The following is a 17,770-nucleotide window of genomic DNA, read 5'->3' on the forward strand; positions in this document are numbered from 1 at the left end:
TTAATATTTTTGTGCTTTCAGAAATAATTATATAGAAAGTAAATTCTTTTTTAATTTTATTGATTTGTTCTGACATTAAATTAACTTATTTATTATTATAATTAGTTAGTTTTTTCTTTAATTACTATTAAAATAACTAACAATTTTACTACAAGCTACTACTTGAAGTCTAACAGTTGTACAATGAACTTTTGCCTCTTTTTAACAAAGTGATTGAAAAGTATTGAAATTAAATAATAATAATAATAATTCAATAAATCCAACTTGAAATAGATGAGTGATTATATACCAGAAAATAAAGGAGGAGCAATATCAGCAGCCAACAGCAGTAAATACTTGGAGACAATTATCATTAAATAATGCAATGAATGTGATGCAAAGGCACTTTTCATAGTTCCCTCATCTGAAAATTTATTTATCCTAAAAAGAGTGTTAGGAACTTAAATCCTGCAAAAATAAAAGACATACTGAGTATAATAGTCATGCATATTTGTGTAACAAAAATACTGAATGATTTCAACATTAATGTGAGGAACCAAAAAACAAAAATTTTTAAAAAGGTTTTAAAAATATATGTATTATCCCAACATTAAATTCTCCTGCAGCTTCTTTTCTGCTAAGTGGTTGAAGTATTAAAGAAAGTATGGCATGTATAGTTGCTGAGAAGTTAATAAAAGTCATATGTTAAAACTGCAAAATTTAGTGAAAGATATATTAAACAATTTGAGAGCTCTCTGATACCACAGCTATGAGATGATTGAGGCAGTGACACTATTTTATGAAGATATATTTATGTTTCATTTAAAGTTTCTGAGCATCAATTTACCATGCCAGCTGGATGAATTTGATAGGTGTTACTGTTTGGTAGTATTGCTTTCTTATGTTTTTTTATTCTATAGTCTAAGAAGATGCACTTTGGGATTTATGTTCACTTATTTAAGACTGTGCGACAAGCAAAGTCCCAATATTGCAAATAATTACAATCACCCTATACATTTAACATTCTCATTGCTGTCTTGATTGCTGCAGGCTTGTGGTAAAATGAATACTTAAAAATTTTTTATGACATTATAAAAATTATAAATTTATTGAAACCAGATAATTAAAATCAAGATTGTTTATTTTTTATGCATTGAATTATTTAATAATCATACAAACTTATTTTGACATTCAGAAATGTAATTATTGTCTTGATGGAAGCTAATTTTTATAGTTAAAACAGGATGCTTAAATTTTTTTTAAATGGATATCATTATGCTCCAGGATCACGTAAGGAAATATGGTTACACTTTATTAATCAATTTAGCAAATGTTTTTGCCACTTTTAAGGAAGTTAAAGCAATGTTCTAAAACTTACAGAGCTCATTAATGAATTAATAAAACAATAATGCGATAATTTTAAACTTGAGCAATTGGTCATCAAATGTCAGAGAGAGATTAGTATGCAATGTTTTGAAAAACTGAATATTATTCTAGATGAATTAAATTTGGATGAGGGTGTTAAAAGTGCATATTAAAATATATTTTAATTGAAAAAGCTGTAAAAAAAAAAAAAACCTCAAAGGAAATTGAAAAATAGGATTAAAAATTCAATGCAGAATTATAATAAATTATATCATTTGCTTGTAAAGGACCTTTTAAGGACTTTTAAGGAAGTAAGGAGGACTTTTAAGGAAGTTTTAAGGACTTTTACTCCACTTTTAAGGAAGTTAAAGCAATGTTCTAAGACTTACAGAGCTCATTAATAAATTAATAAAACAATAATGCGATAATTTTAAACTTGAGCAATTGGTCATCAAATGTCAGAGAGAGATTAGTATGCAATGTTTTAAAAAACTGAATATTATTCTAGATGAATTAAATTTAGATGAGGGTGTTAAAAATGCATATTAAAATATATTTTAATTGAAAAAGCTGTAAAAAAAACCTCAAAGGAAATTGAAAAATAGGATTAAAAATTCAATGCGTAATTATAATAAATTATATCATTTGCTTGTAAAGGAAAGAAAAGCAATTAACTATTATCTCAGCCAACTTATCAGTAAGAATTAAATACTTGATTTTTAGTTTAAAATTATTACAGAATAACCTGAAATTATTAAAAAGGATCCTGATACCCCTCAATATGGTTATTTGAGCAAAGAATCATTTTCAAAATATATGACAACAAAAACAAAGCAAAGAAATAGATTGGAAATGAAATCTGAAATGCGATTACAGATAATGACTTAAGTGTAATGAAATGGGGGAAATTAAATAGAGGGTTGGGATGTAATGCTTGCTTTGTGAAATACTTGTTTAATAATAAATATATTCTTTATGTTTTATGATTTCGTTTTGATGTGTATGGATTAACATTTCAGAACAGTTTGCCGTTGAAACAATTTTCAGACATTAGACAGTTACAGTGGTGGCCAAAATTGTGGACACTTTTGGAAATTTTTATGTTTTTGAACTTTGTATGCTTATAAAAAACATTACGTTTCACAAAATGCAAACTTGTATATATCATTTTAAAGAGAATTTATTACTGAATTCAGTACAAAACACAAAATTCAATTATTTGCAATACAAAAAGTTAAATGATAATAGTTATCGATATACATTAGATAGTGATGATTGCAGTGAGTTATCAGTATGTAGTAGGGTACCCTTTATTTTTTATTACAGCTTCACATCGACGTTTCATTGAGCTGACAAGAGTTTTAAGCTCTTCTTTTGTTATTACATGATGCCAGGAAACAATTATAGCCTCAATTAGTTCCCTTTTATTTGATGAGCGCCTCATTCGGACAAGAGTTTTCAAACGGTGCCACGAATTTTCGATAGGATTGAGGTTAGGACTGTTTCCTGGCCATGACAACAATTTAATGCTCTTTGTACGAAACCATTCTTTCGATATTTTTGCCGTGTGGGAAGGAGCAGAATCCTGCTGAAAAATAAACGAAGCATTGTTGGGAAAGAGATCTCTGATATCTGATCTGGAAGGTAGGAGTTTTGGTTCTAGAATAGTGTCAATGTATATTCTGGCATTCTGTGCCCCATCGATGACATGAAGGCAACCAATACTATCTGCTGACATGCATGACCAAATCATAACACTAACTGGGTTCTTCACAGTAGCTTGAATGCAGTCAGGATGTAGCTCTTCTCCTATTCTACGTCTTACATATTTTCGCCCATCACTACCGAATAACGATATCTTAGTTTCATCACTCCATATAACTTGTGACCACTGATCATCTGTCCAATTAATTGTTCCTTTGCCCATTGTAGTCTTTTTTTTTTTTTTTTTTTCGTTGCTGAAAATTAAGGTAAGGCTTTTTTCGTGGAATTCTACCTCTCAGTCCAACATCTGTTAATCTTCTCCTGATTGTTCTTGAACTGACAGAAACACCAGCATCGTTCAGATCACTTCTGATGGCCGCTGATGACATTTTTCTATCTTGGAGACATAGTGTTTTTATTCTTCTGTCATCAATAGATGTGGTGCACCTTTTTCGGCCTTTTCCTTCTTTGTTTTTTATTGAATTTGTCTCCTGATATCGTAAACAAATCTTTCAGACTCCAGATGTAGTCACTGAACCACCCACCTGTCCTGCAATTTTAGCATAGGAAAGACCACTTTCTCATAACACAAGAATATTACGTCTCTTTCTAGGTGTCCAATCTACTCTTTTATTTGATGTCATTGCTTCTTGACTAAATATTAAAAATTTTTACAAAAATTCCTACTTGTAATTGCAGTATATAAGAAACAGGTCCTCCTTCTACAGAACAAAGCAAAATAATGAATTGTTTCAAGTGTAAACATGATGTCAGCTTCTACTGGCAGTTACTAACATTTGATTGGTTCTCAGAACAAGAACAGTGATTGGCCAGGAAAGCTAGATATTGCAAACCACTTCATAACTGTGTTTTTTATTTATATTAAAGTACATATAACTTTTTTTGTATTGCAAATAATTGAATTTTGTGTTTTGTATTGAATTCAGTAATAAATTCTTTTTAAAATGATATATACAAGTTTGCATTTTGCAAAACGTAACATTTTCTATAAGCATACAAAGTTCAAAAACATAAAAATTTCTAAAAGTGTCCACAATTTTGGCCACCACTGTATATCTGAGTCAACAGAGTTTGAATATCACTGTTGTAGGGTAAAAAGAAAATTTTAGATATCACCTATTTTACATGGGCCTTATGTGTAATTTTTTTTTTTTAAATGCATAAAATTCAATAAGAGGCATGACTTTAAAATTGTTTATTCTTGTGTGCCTGTTATAATGAAATATTTTTAATGATTTGTAGTTTTATCTTAAATAATATGTTAAACTTTATAGCTGTCAAATATATTTTTAATTAAAAATATTTGTAGTATAAAACAGTAGTTAAATGTCTTATTACCATAGGAAATTGACGAAATTTTGGGTGGAAAATTGACTGAAGAAGATGAAGATGCTGTTATGGAGGAATTGGAATCTATAATTGCAGAAAGTTTGCCATCACCTGTTACTGAGCCTGAAAAACTGCCTGAAGAAAAAGCACTTGAATTGCCTGATGTCCCTACAGAAGATCTTTTAGGTAATATATTTTATTCATACATTATTTTAAATAGTACTCATATGATGTTTTTATAACTTCAGTCTTGGATGAGTATTATACTACTGAGCACTTGCTTGTCTTGAAAAGAGGGATTGAGGCTTTCTCTTAAAAGCATAATGTTTGAAACAATTCAAAACATACTGATGTGTACTTCCTGAAAGAAAAAGGGTTCTATAATAAACTATACAGTGATCTATAATAAATTACACTATGAACCCACACCATTCTATTATTTTTGGCTGATGGAAAAGAGTTTCAACGCTTTCATGCATGTTCTTACCCATGTACACTAGTTATGTATATTTGGGCTTCCATTAAGAAAAAAAATGCTCCTTGTCATTCCACAGCATGTTTGAAACTAGTCTGCATTGTTTCCATCAGTTGAAAAGCTCAATTTCAAATTCTTGCCATCTGTCAGAATTGGTAGGTTTCAGTTTCTAAATATGTTGGATCTTGTAAAGATTCATTATGTGCATGATCCTGAGTGATCATCATACAATTCCATATGGAATGTTAGCTTTCTTAGACCTTTACAGAGCAGTCTGTTGGTGAAAAATGTAATTATTGTAGCAATAAAAGTCTTCACTTTAAAAAACAGTAATAATAATACATGCTTTTCTGTGCATTTCTGTGAAAAATACATCATGCTACTGTCAGTATTTTTTTTTTTTTTTTTTACTTATTGAATTTTTTACTTTTCTGTTACTTTAAGATCACCCAATATATATTTAATTTTCTATATTTGCTGTGAGATCTGCTTTCAGATCTGTAAAAATAGATAGATTCTGAAACTAAGTTTATATCAGTAATAAAACTAGTGAAATAACAATTATTTAGAAAGAAGAGAATATAAAATTTAATTTTAAAAATTTTAATTAGAAAACTGAAGCTATTTCATTGTAAAAAGTATAACAAAACAGATATCCTTTCCCCATTTGTTATATGAAATAACCTATTTTGTAATTATGAATTACTTAACTCAACTTCATTATATAGTACTCATGAAATTTCAAAAATGGCATATTCCTTTGTACCACACAAGGTATTATACTGCAGAGTTCATCAGGGTAGAATAAAATTTTGGAAATGGTTTAATATCATAAGGATTAATAAATTTCTTTCAAGGTGAAGGAAAGTGGTCAGAAGAAAGTGATCTTTTGTTTATTTCTCACTAATATTTTTGTAGAAATATTTTGTTCATGTATAATATTATAGTCAATTTAAATATTTTCATTATACAGGGTGTTTATAATGAATGGTATGGTTTTAAAAATTAATAATAAATCAATGTATTATATTATCCATATGCCACCTACACCATAAGCATTGGCAACTTTCCAAGTTTCTCATATGCTCCTGGCTGTTTGTTGTGCTTACTGCAGAGCGTGTCAGTTTCCAAAATGACACTGCAACAGAAACAAACTTTGAGTGTGCTCTGTTTTGAGGTGTCTAAATCTGTGTTTTCAATGCAGTGCGAGTTTCATGCACGTTCTACGAAAAAGTGCATGGCCCATTTTTCTTTGAAAAAGAAACTGACTCATTTCTAGACATATTGGAAACCTGGCTATTACCCTAGCTGAACACAATTTTGATGATTAAATTTTGCAACTGGATGGTGCTCCATCCTATTTTCACAGGAATGTATGAGAGCTTCTTAGTCATATTCTTCACCAACACGATAACGTGCTGCAACAGCAGACAACAACATTCTCCCCTGGCCATTTTGTTTGTCGGATTTGTGCGTACCATTGTTTAAAAATAGTGGACTGTAAATTGACTTGATATTACTTCAGTATAGAACCCAAGAAACCTCAGAGTCATAATGTTGGCCGAAACTTCTTTATTAACTTTCAAACATTAAGTTGGTTGAGGAACGGCGAAGACCACACTGCAAACTCCGACTTCGGTAGCGGCTTACCACACAAACTCAGAAGAACCTCTGCTTAATTGAAACTCCAGTAATTCACAGCTACCTCAAAGCTCTAAACGCGAGCTTTAAAAACCTAACAAATTTGTGTCTGCGCCGCACCTCAGTACAAAGAAAGAAATACAATTTGCATAACATCGAACATACCCCCAGCCTTGAAGTCCCAAGGGGGTTCAAACAATAAATTTAATCTGTTGAACTGAATAAACCTGAAAATAAAAATTAAAGTCTCTAAATCAGGAATTAAATGGCAAAGCACATAGCTTTGCTATAGGTCGTTTTATTTCACCATTGGACATGCATAAACTCACCACTCGAACTTTCTCATCAAGACCAGGATACACTTTAGTAATTCTATCTAATTTCCAACGTAGCGGAGGCAGATTTTCGTTCTTAATAAGAACCATATCACCAATCTTCATATCTTGTTGTAACTTGCACCACTTGGGTCTCTGCTGCAATTTAGATAAATACTCACTGCTCCATCTCTTCCAGAAATGTTGAAATAACCTTTGCACATTCCTCCAACGATCACTGCAGCTCATGGTTTCTTGAGTTTGGTTAGATTCTGGAATAGCGCTTAAAGCCGCTCCGGTTAAAAAGTGTCTTGGTGTTATCGCCTCCAAGTCGCTGCAGTCACTTGAAGCTGGTACCAAAGGCCTAGAATTAAGACAGGATTCAATTTGGGTTATTAACGTCAAAAATTCCTCGTATGTTAAAGTAAGTGTTCCTAAACATCTTTTAAGTGATGTTTCATAGACTTGATACCCGCTTCCCAAAGCCCTCTGAAATGAAGGGCGGAGGGAGGATTAAATAACCATTTAATATTTTCTGAAGAAATATAACCCTGTAGCTGTTCATCACGTTGAACAGTAGAAAAGGCTTTCCTTAATTTTTTATTAGCTCCTATAAAATTCGTTGCACAATCACTGTGAATTTCACACGGTTTGCCTCTACGAGCTATAAACCGTGTAAGTGTCGCGAGGAATGATTTTGTTGAAAGATCTCCAACTAATTCTAAGTGTATTGCTCTTTTATTAAAACAAATAAATAGACATACATAACACTTAAAGATTTTGACTCCTCTACCAGGACAATATTTAACGTTAAATGGTCCTGCTAAATCAATCCCTACACGAGAAAAAGCTCTACTTTGAGTAACTCTTGAAGCGGGTAAATCTGCCTAATGGCAGATCAGCTAATGCTGAGTTGCAGTTTGCGCTCTAACTCTATGGCAGATAACACATTGGTTTATACACTTCCTTATAATATCTCTAGCATTCACAATCCAAAATCTATGTCGTATGACTGAAGTGAGTAGCTGCGTACCTGCATGAAGATACGTGTCATGATAATGCTTAATAATTAAACGTGTAATATTGTGATTCTTAGGTAAAATCATAGGATGTTTCTGATTATTTGAAACTGTAGAGTTTCTGAGCCTTCCGCCTACACACATTACTCCCGCGGAATCCAAGAAAGGACAGTAATCTACTTAATCTCTTCAAGGGTTTACCAGATTCTAAACAGAATAATTCTTCTGGAAATTCGGCTCTTTGCACAATCCTAACAATCACAGAAGTAACTTCACAGAATTCTTCAGTAGATAAATAACCCTTTATACACTCTGTAGGTAACTTACTACAATTATTTCTGAATCTTAAACACCACACTAACACTCGACATAACTTTAACCATGATGAAAATTTTGAAAACACACTAGGCTCTTCAAATTTGGAAACATTTGAACTGAAACTTTTTTTCAATTCCTTCAACATAACTTCACCCTCTAATTCTACACTTGAATTTTGCTGTACATGAATTAGGGATTCGTTTAACCACTGCGGTCCCTCCATCCATAACTCACATTGTAAGAATTCTGATGGAATAAAACCTCTGGTCCCACAATCTGCAGGATTTTGTTTCCCAGCAACATAATTCCATTGAATACCTGAAACAGCTTCCTGGATTTTTGCAACTCGATTTGCGACAAAAGGTAGCCAACGGCGCGGTTTGGACGAAACCCATGCCAATGTAGTTTGCGAGTTGGTCCATGCGTAAATATTGTTAATTGACAGTTCTATGCATGATAATACTGCATGTAAGAGGTTGGTTAAAAGTAACGCAGCACACAACTCTAGTCTCGGAAGAGACTGGGTTTTTAAGGGTGCTACTCTGGTTTTCGATGTCAGAAGGCTGACTTTGACTGACGAATCAAGGTTGATTGTTCGGAGATAGATGACTGCACAATAAGCCTTTTCTGAAGCGTCGCAGAAAGCATGGATTTCTATAACTACTGCCTTCAGACTCAAGACATACCTCGGAAATTGTAAGCTTAAAAGTAAGGGCGATTCTGGATAGAAACGCTTCCATTTTCTACTTATTCTCTTATCAACGAGTTCATCCCAACCCAGCTGTAAGTTCCATAACTCTTGTAATAATATTTTCGCATATATTATTGTTGGCGTTAACCATCCCATTGGATCAAAGATTTTGGCTACCTCTGATAAAATAGTCCTCTTAGTAAACTCTTTATCACTTATGCATACCAAAAAATGAAATGCATCACTAGAGTTGTTCCAATTAATTCCTAATACCTTTACTTTCTTGTCACTGGTTATTTCAAGAAAAATACTGGATTCTCGTAAGCACTCGGGAATATTCTCTAAAATAGCTGAACTGTTTGAAATCCACTTCCTTAAGCGGAATCCACCCCTTTCCATCATTTCATTCAACTGCTGAACTAGAACATTCGCTTCCTCTTCACTTTGTGCCCCTGAAAGCAAATCGTCAACATAAAAATCACGGAGGGCAATTTTTGATGCTAAAGGGAATCTCGCTTGTTCATCTAATGCAAGTTGGTTCATTACTCTAGTAGACAAATATGGCGCACAGGCAGTCCCATATGTAACTGTCACTATTCTAAATGTACTCAAGGGCTCACTAGGACTATCCCTCCAAAGCATCCGTTGCCAATTTGTATCTTCTGGACATGAATTTGTCTGAACATCTTCTCTACATCGGCACATACTGCAATTTTGTGATTTCTAAACCATAGAAGAATTGGAAACAGCTCTTGCTGAACTCTTGGCCCAACCATCAAAATATCATTCAATGAAAGACCCGATGTCGTTTTAGCTGAAGCATCAAAAACAACTCTCAGTTTAGTCATAGTACTTGATTCCTTTAATATGGCATGATGAGGCATGTAATACGTAGAGTCAATAAGAATCTCTCCCTCAGGCACTCCCTCCATATGTCTCAGCTCAAGGTATTCCCTCATGAAATCCTTATACTGTTCATATATCTGAGGCCTTTTTAGAAGTGAATTTTCTAAAGATTGGAATCTACTCATAGCTAATTGTCTGGAATCTCCAAGCTGAGAAGACGGAGAGTGAAACGGTAATTTCACAGTATATACCCCACTTTCCTCTCTCGTATATGTAGATTTGAAGTAATCTTCACATGCTCTCTCCGATTTAGTAAGCATGTCAAACGTAGGTACAGCATCCAGTTTCCAAAAGTCAGACAGCATCTGATCAGTTTCCACTTGTATATTATTCACATAGTAACAGAAATTAGTAGGATTAATTTCTGTTGAATTATTCACACTACCTGAAATAATCCATCCTATTTCAGAACGAGAAGCTACCGGTTTGCCTTCTTCGCATTTAATTATTTCCCCCTTTAAAAGAGGTAAGGCAATATCTACGCCTAAAAGTATATCAACAGGCCCACTTTTGTAAAATTTTGGATCTGCTAACATTAAATCATTATATTCCTCAACGTACTTCTTATCCAATGTAAAATACGGCAAAGGTCCAATAATTCTATTGATGATAAATACTGGTGTTTTAAATGACACTTTTGCCGAAAAATGCAGAAAAGTTTATTTCTGTAATTCCATTAGTTTTCTTATCCAAAGACCCTAAACATGAAATAGAAACTTTGGCATTTCTTCTTGCTAACCCTAGCCTTTGTACACAATCTTCTGAAATCAGGCTTGCTTGACTGCCAGGGTCAAGGAGGACTCTACACAATTGGTATTCACCCGATGAATCTGACACTTTAATAACAGCCGTACATAATAAAACTTCACGCTGAAAATTAAAGTCTGAAACACAAGATTTAATTACTGGACTAGAACTTGCGATATTCTCCCCTAACCCAGCCGATTGAGCGCAAGGTTCTGGCTCAGGGAAAAATGGCTTAGCCATCAATGATAATTCATTCGAACTGTTCATAACTCCTTTACGTGCCTTTGGTTCATTTTGAACTCTTTCGAAATGCAGTAGTGTGTGATGATTTTTAAAGCACTTTTTACATTTATGTGTACTTCTACACTCGAAAGCTTTATGATTTGAAACCAAACAATTAAAACAAACATTATTTCTCTTGACAAAATTAACGCGTTCCTGAACATTCAGATTTAAAAACTTATTACATTTAAAAACTGAATGACCAGCTTTACAATACGTACACTGCACGCGAATCTCTGAAGCCAATGAAGTTAATTTGTCTTTTGTAACTTGTTTTTTAACACCTTGCATTTTACCTGCTTGCAAGGTTCTGGCATGAGATTTTAAGAACTCTGACAGCTCATTAAGTGTTGATAGTTCCTCACTCTTTAATGTTCTTTCCCACCATCCTCTCGTCGAAGAATCCAATTTAAACTGTACTATTAACATCAAAATAGTATTCGCGAATTGCTCCACTTTGAATCCTAGATTTTCAAATGAACATACACATTCTCTTGCAGTGTCTACTAACGCTAATATCTGACTAGGAATTTCAGCTTGTAAATTTGATAAATACAAGATTTTCTTTAATAACGATGAAAGTTATTCTCTCTTATGTGAAAATTTTTGACACAATAAATGCCACGCTATTTCAAAATTCCTGTCACAAATAGTTAAAGCTTGAACAATCCACAAAGCATCTCCTTTTAAAGAACCCTTTAAATATTGTAGCTTTTGTGCACCTGATAAATGGTCATTATCCACTATCGCCATTTTAAATAAATCAAAAAATGATAACCATTCTTCAGTACTGCCACTAAAGACATGAAGAGTTAGCTTAGGTAAGCGTATACTCGCTATTTCACAAGATTTAGTTTCCACACTAATGTCTTTAACATTCTTAACTCTGCTTAGCATTAAAATTAACTCATCAACAGTATCTTGTATGACCTGCTGTTCTTCTATAAAGACATCAATATCTTTTTCTTCACACACTACAAATATGTTACTAAAAATATCCGAAAGTTCGGTCATTACATTATTTAACCTAGATTTAAAAAGTTCTAACTGATCAACATCAGCAGAATCATAAGTCACTGTAATTTTCTCTTTCAGTTTACTTAACTTAGCTTTAGCTACACGCTTTTTAGTCTTAAGCGTTGTAAATTCCATTATCTAATAAGAAAGATATAAAAACACACTGACTCACCAATTTTACTGCGACTCCGTAACTGACGGACCAAAAAATATGTGCGTATCGTTGTTTAAAAATAGTGGACTGTAAATTGACTTGATATTACTTCAGTATAGAACCCAAGAAATCTCAGAGTCATAATGTTGGCCGAAACTTCTTTATTAACTTTCAAACATTAAGTTGGTTGAGGAACGGCGAAGACCACACTGCAAACTCCGACTTCGGTAGCGGCTTACCACACAAACTCAGAAGAACCTCTGCTTAATTAAAACTCCAGTAATTCACAGCTACCTCAAAGCTCTAAACGCAAGCTTTAAAAACCTAACAAACTTGCGTCTGCGCCGCTCCTCGGTACAAAGAAAGAAATACAATTTGCATAACATCGAACAAACATCATTCGATTTCTTTGATTTATTTCTTTGGGGGCTTATTTAAGACCGAGTTTATGCACTGCCAGTGCCTGTGTTCATTGAGGAAGTTAGATAAAGCATGCACTGCAGACTATCATGGTGGACATACTCCTCTGAGTATGGGAAAAATTTGATTGCCCTGTAAATGTGTGTCATGTAACAAAGAACGACTGTGATTAATGCATCAAAAACTCGGACAGTTGCTACTACTTATGGTTTAAGATTTGCTCATATAAAGTAATATATTGATTTATTATTAATTTTTGAAACTGCTGCATTCATTTATAAACACCCTGTATGTATATTTGTCTTCAGTTTATTCAATCAGATATAACAACTAAATAAATAAGACATCTTCCACATTTTTCACTGAAATTTTTGAGGAACATCATTCAATTACTTCTTTTTATTTCATAAATAACAATTTAAATTTTAATTAAACTGTTTAGTAAATTTATATCTGTCAGCAGGTGCATCCTATGTGCATCATTGTTAATTTCGTCCAGTTTCTTCCACTGTCCTGGAAGAAACCCAGTCCTAGAAAAAGAAAAGTAACCTAACTCTGGGATTATGTCATTTTTTTTTTTTTTTTTTTTTTTTTTTTTTTTTTTTGCTTAGAGTTATATCTTACCCTGTGAAATTCCAGGATGTTGGTAAAAGTGCTATTTAGTTGATATAGTCAAATGGCATACTTGCAGCTATCTAAAACACCTAAATTTTCTGAATAATATTATTTCAGATGATCAGACGTGGCTTCTTGGGTGTAACTAAGACACAGAATGGTAAAGTAATTTGTGGAAATTCGCAAATTCTCTGAAAAGCAAAAGAATTCTTCAGTGTGAATTTGAAATTGAACCAAAACTGATTCTATGATAATTTTCTGTGAAAGCAAGGAAATAATATGTCAGTAATTCATATCCAATAGACAAAATTTTATTATTGCATTTTACTCAGATGTGTAGAAACAATTTTATCAGAGTACACCATGTGAAATTGGAACATTAAGAAGAGTTGATTACTTCATTGCAATAATGCCTCTTGTCACAGGGTTGCAGTAGTTAAGAGCTTTGGATCAAATTTATATATGTATAGTGTCACACCTTACTCTCACTATAGCTCCATGCAATCTATTCTATTTTCCCAGTTTGAAGCATCACTTTAAGAGACTGATTAATTCTTTAATTTTGGGAGTGGTGTTTTCTAAGTTAAGAAAGCTATAGTAAAGGTTGTAAATAGCATTCCTTAATCTGCTTGCAGTAATTATATATGTCCTGTATCATTGTGCAAAGCAGCATTTAGATTTCAGTTTAATTTGATAATTTACTGTAGTAACCTTTTTTAAATTATTATTCTAATTAAATATTAGTGTTATTGTTATATTTTCGTGCTGTCTATATCATCAGTATATTGTTAATAAAATAATAAATATATCCTAAATACTTAAAAAACTTTGAATATATTATTTTTAATAAAAATAAAGTTTTTGATTTCATCCAAAAAGAAATTTGTCTAATGGCTTGCAAGTGGAAACACAGAATTCTTGTCATCTCGATTCATGCTTTAAATCTCTTATACATCTAAGATATGTGGAGTGATTTCCCTGATTTCTATACATTATATTCTTGAGTATTATTGCAATGTATTGTTATCTTTCATATGGTCAAGTTTATGTACAATGAAATATTTTCTGTATTTTTAGAGCCAAAAAAGAAAATTGCAAAATCTGAAGTGCGACAGATGGTTGCTGCTACATGATTGACTGTCATGAGTGATCATGATCTGATTAAATATTGTAACTTTTTCATGAGATATAACTGATTTTAAAGAATGGAAATTGCTGTTGAGATTTATGTAACAAGAAACCAAGCTGTTATTTGAGTAACTTAATGTAATTTCTGCATGTGTCATGATTTAGCAAAAATGTATATAGTATTAATTTTGTAAATACAAGTTTATATACTGTATTTTTATACATGCTTCAGTGGTATTAGAAACATTTAAAATTATTTTCAGTTAATAATCACTCATATAATGAATAAATATTTAAATTTAAAAATTGTTTATTAAACAATTATTTGCAATTAAGTATGCAAAATATTTTATTGAAAATATAACAGAGTTAAGAATGCTGCATTAGTATTACTTACTTATGTAAGTAATACTAATACACTACTATATGTATAAGTAAGTATTTTATTTGTGACATGCTTTTTCATTTATAAAGAACATAAATTTTCAGGAAAATCTTCACTATTCTGTACCAGAATTCTTTACTTTATTAGTTATTAAATGGCTGTTAGTAAATTACAGATCTTTGAATTATGTTCAAGCTGATACTGTAAAGCACTGTAGATCAGAATCATATAAAATGGGTGTCCATACAAATTTAAGTTTGGTGCTAACACTCAATCATCCATAATAAACTCTCCTTTAGTGATAGTTTTTTACAATTTAGTAAATTATTATTTAAGTCTAAAAATAAGTATCCTCATTTTCTAAAATGTATTCTTTTAGAACTATGTATTATCTGTTTCTTACTATTATTTGTAAATTATTTAAAAAAAAACTTTTTTCTTTGAATTGCCTGTATTCTTTATCGACATATATATATATATGTATCATATTCCATACATGGTTCCCATTTAAGTTTTTATGAATTCTTTTAACTTTCATCTGAAGTAACCTAGAGTTTTTGAAGCAGATTGTTCTAAAAGGAAAATTAATTTGCTCTGTTCACTGAGAGCATATGCAATGGCTCTAACAGCAGATTGGAGATGATAGAATTTCTGTCTCAGAAATGAAGCAAGTTAGATGAAATTTTTTTTTTTTTTTTTTTCCCAAAGCATCCTCTATTTAGTGTGGAAAGATGTGCAATTTATATGTATAATAATGTGTATCCATTTTGGGAAAAATAAGGTTAAAAAACACTTACATTCATGCATATCCGTCATTCAATGCTGAAGTATACATAGAAAAATAATAATAAAAATAATTAATTTAATAATAATAATTTTTTATTTATAATTTTATTTTATATGGTATTGTCCTATTTACAATCAACTAGTGTTGCATACAAATTACTGCAGGTGTATATACTCAACATATTACCTAAAATGATAAAAAAAAATGGTTCCATAAAACTCGATTCTCATTTCTCTCTCTTTTTTTTTTTTTTTTTTTCCCTTCTTCTTCTGTAAGAGCAGGTATTTCAAGTTATGCATACCCATAATTAGCACAGAACTAAGGCTGTATGAGAAATCATAGAGGGAACTAATGTTAATGGGACATCAGATGTGTCTAAAATTATTTTAAGTTAAAAGAAATATTTTCTTAGCACTAATACCTTGGAGTTTTAACAGGTGCATATGAGGTAAGTAGTAATTTTGAAAATTTCCCAAGATAGCTGGTATTTATGCCTGTTGATACTGATAATTTAAAAGCTCGTAAAATAATAATAGTAACACCTATGAAAATCATGTATCAAATAATAACAGACTTAAGGAGGAAAAGAGATTTAATGGTGCTAAAAATTGTGTGGTTAATTTGATTATGGCGTTTAGGCTATTTGCCTAAATGGAGGGATGCCGTTGTAAAGAAATTTTTAAGGGGAACTTGCTCATATCCAAATTACACATTGGGAAAATAATGAAAACGCCCATGCAGCGAAACTGTTCACCTGAAATCAAAGCCAGGACAAACAACAACTGTTCAGCAACTTCACTGCTGAGCTACTGATGGACCCGGTTCTAAAAAAGAAGTGCAATTATTTGAAAAATAAAGTAATGATAAATACCCTACCATCATTAACTCCATGTAATTTCATCAGCATTCTATCAATTCTTTATTCCAAAGAATGGAAGCTGGGAATTTCCATGGACTTGCCATTGGGATGCCTTCACAAAGATGTGCTTTGTGACCCTTATGCAAGTCGGTCCTACTAAAACTAGAAAGTAAAAAAGCCATTCTGCACTGTATTATGCCTGAATTTAAGCACTACATATGTTGGTTCATACAGGGTATAAAAATTCAGTGACTTAGAGAGCGATGTCCTCAACTGGAAGTGTATAATCGTCATCCTATCAGTAAACCTTGCTCCTGCAGCCCTAGAAAACTTCAGATGAAAAGTTAAAGGTGTGCGTTTTCATATAAATTAATATTTCGTTATTAAAATTGCATAGATGAAAATACATGCTACTAACTAAGTCAAATCCTAAAATTTGTTTTAATTTTAATCTTTGAATGTTATATTTTCAAGTTTCGAATTTTGTTCGAGACGTTTCTGTTTAATTTTGTTACAGTACTGAGTTTCATTCTTAGTTACTTCAACATAGGCAAGATAATTAAGTCATTGCAGAACTATAAATTATTTAGGTCAAATAGTCAAAACTGTTATGGGAAAGAAAATAATATGAGAATAAAACATATAATATTTTCTGAGAGTCATTGTTTTATGTGCATTTTGTTTACAAAATTAAGGGCAAAAGAAATTAGTATTCTTCATATATGGTGCTTTGCTTCAGTTGTATTTTCTAGTTTTTAAGGTGCGTAGAAAGAAGTAGCTTTTCAATTACATTGTAAAGGAAAAATTTATGACTATATTTATATACATATTTCGTCTTTCAATAAAAAAGATATGTATAATAGTGTTTTTTTCCCCTTTCTTGTTTTTACAAAAAATGTGTTTCAAACTGTAGGCAGATGGCGAAAAAAGGCGTTCTTTGTGGAAAAATTTCTTAAGGTTTCCTATCTTGGCACATTTTAATGGTCTTCCGCACTTGATGACAGAATGACGATATTCATTTTTATAAGCCTTTTTTATCGATAATGTGGCGATTTAGATTTAAAAATAAATAAATGAAACAGACTTAAAAAATCTAATGTGTACACCACGACTTCCTTATATAGAATATTATATTATATGCATTTTTTCCTGCATTTCATTTAAACATATTGAATTGAATTAAATCTACTTCGACGATAAAGCATAAACCACAGTAGAATAAATGCACTCTCTAAAATTCACTATATTTATTTACGATGGCGACACTCTTGCGCTAGGTTCACTTAGCAGCGTTACATCTCCTTCATTTTATAACTTAGAATGCAAAAACTTTATATCATCTTAAGCGTTATCTAATCGTTACCACATGTTCTATTCAAATACTATAATAAATCTAAAACGATGTATAAATGAAATTAAACAAATAAAAAAATAAACAGTTTTTCAGAGACAATTGAGCGCTGCTTATCTAATGCATATGGGCTACTCGTAAACATTCTTCTCTATCCGAAACAGACTGGCTACAGTATTTTCTGCTAATATAAAACACTTATTTCCTGGAATTTCTTTAGAGATGTATTTCTCATTCAATTCTTACTTTGCGGCAAGGCAAAA

At 31.9% G+C, this 17,770-nt stretch overlaps 1 protein-coding gene across 1 annotated transcript in view; it reads left to right on the forward strand.

The window, feature by feature from the left end:
• Nucleotides 1-17,021, forward strand: part of LOC118193073 (charged multivesicular body protein 6-A-like) — a 45,053-nt gene extending 28,032 nt beyond the window's left edge. Inside the window, exons 6-7 of the mRNA XM_035364110.2 lie at nt 4,413-4,584; nt 14,075-17,021. Of these exons, the coding sequence (XP_035220001.1) occupies nt 4,413-4,584; nt 14,075-14,130 (228 nt within the window). The 3' untranslated portion in view covers nt 14,131-17,021. The remainder of the gene's footprint in view (nt 1-4,412; nt 4,585-14,074) is intronic.
• Nucleotides 17,022-17,770: the final 749 nt, after the last annotated feature.

This window comes from Stegodyphus dumicola, chromosome 2, assembly GCF_044657685.1.
Source record: "Stegodyphus dumicola isolate Sdum_Otavi_A_Nest chromosome 2, ASM4465768v1".
NCBI classification, from domain to species: domain Eukaryota; kingdom Metazoa; phylum Arthropoda; class Arachnida; order Araneae; family Eresidae; genus Stegodyphus; species Stegodyphus dumicola.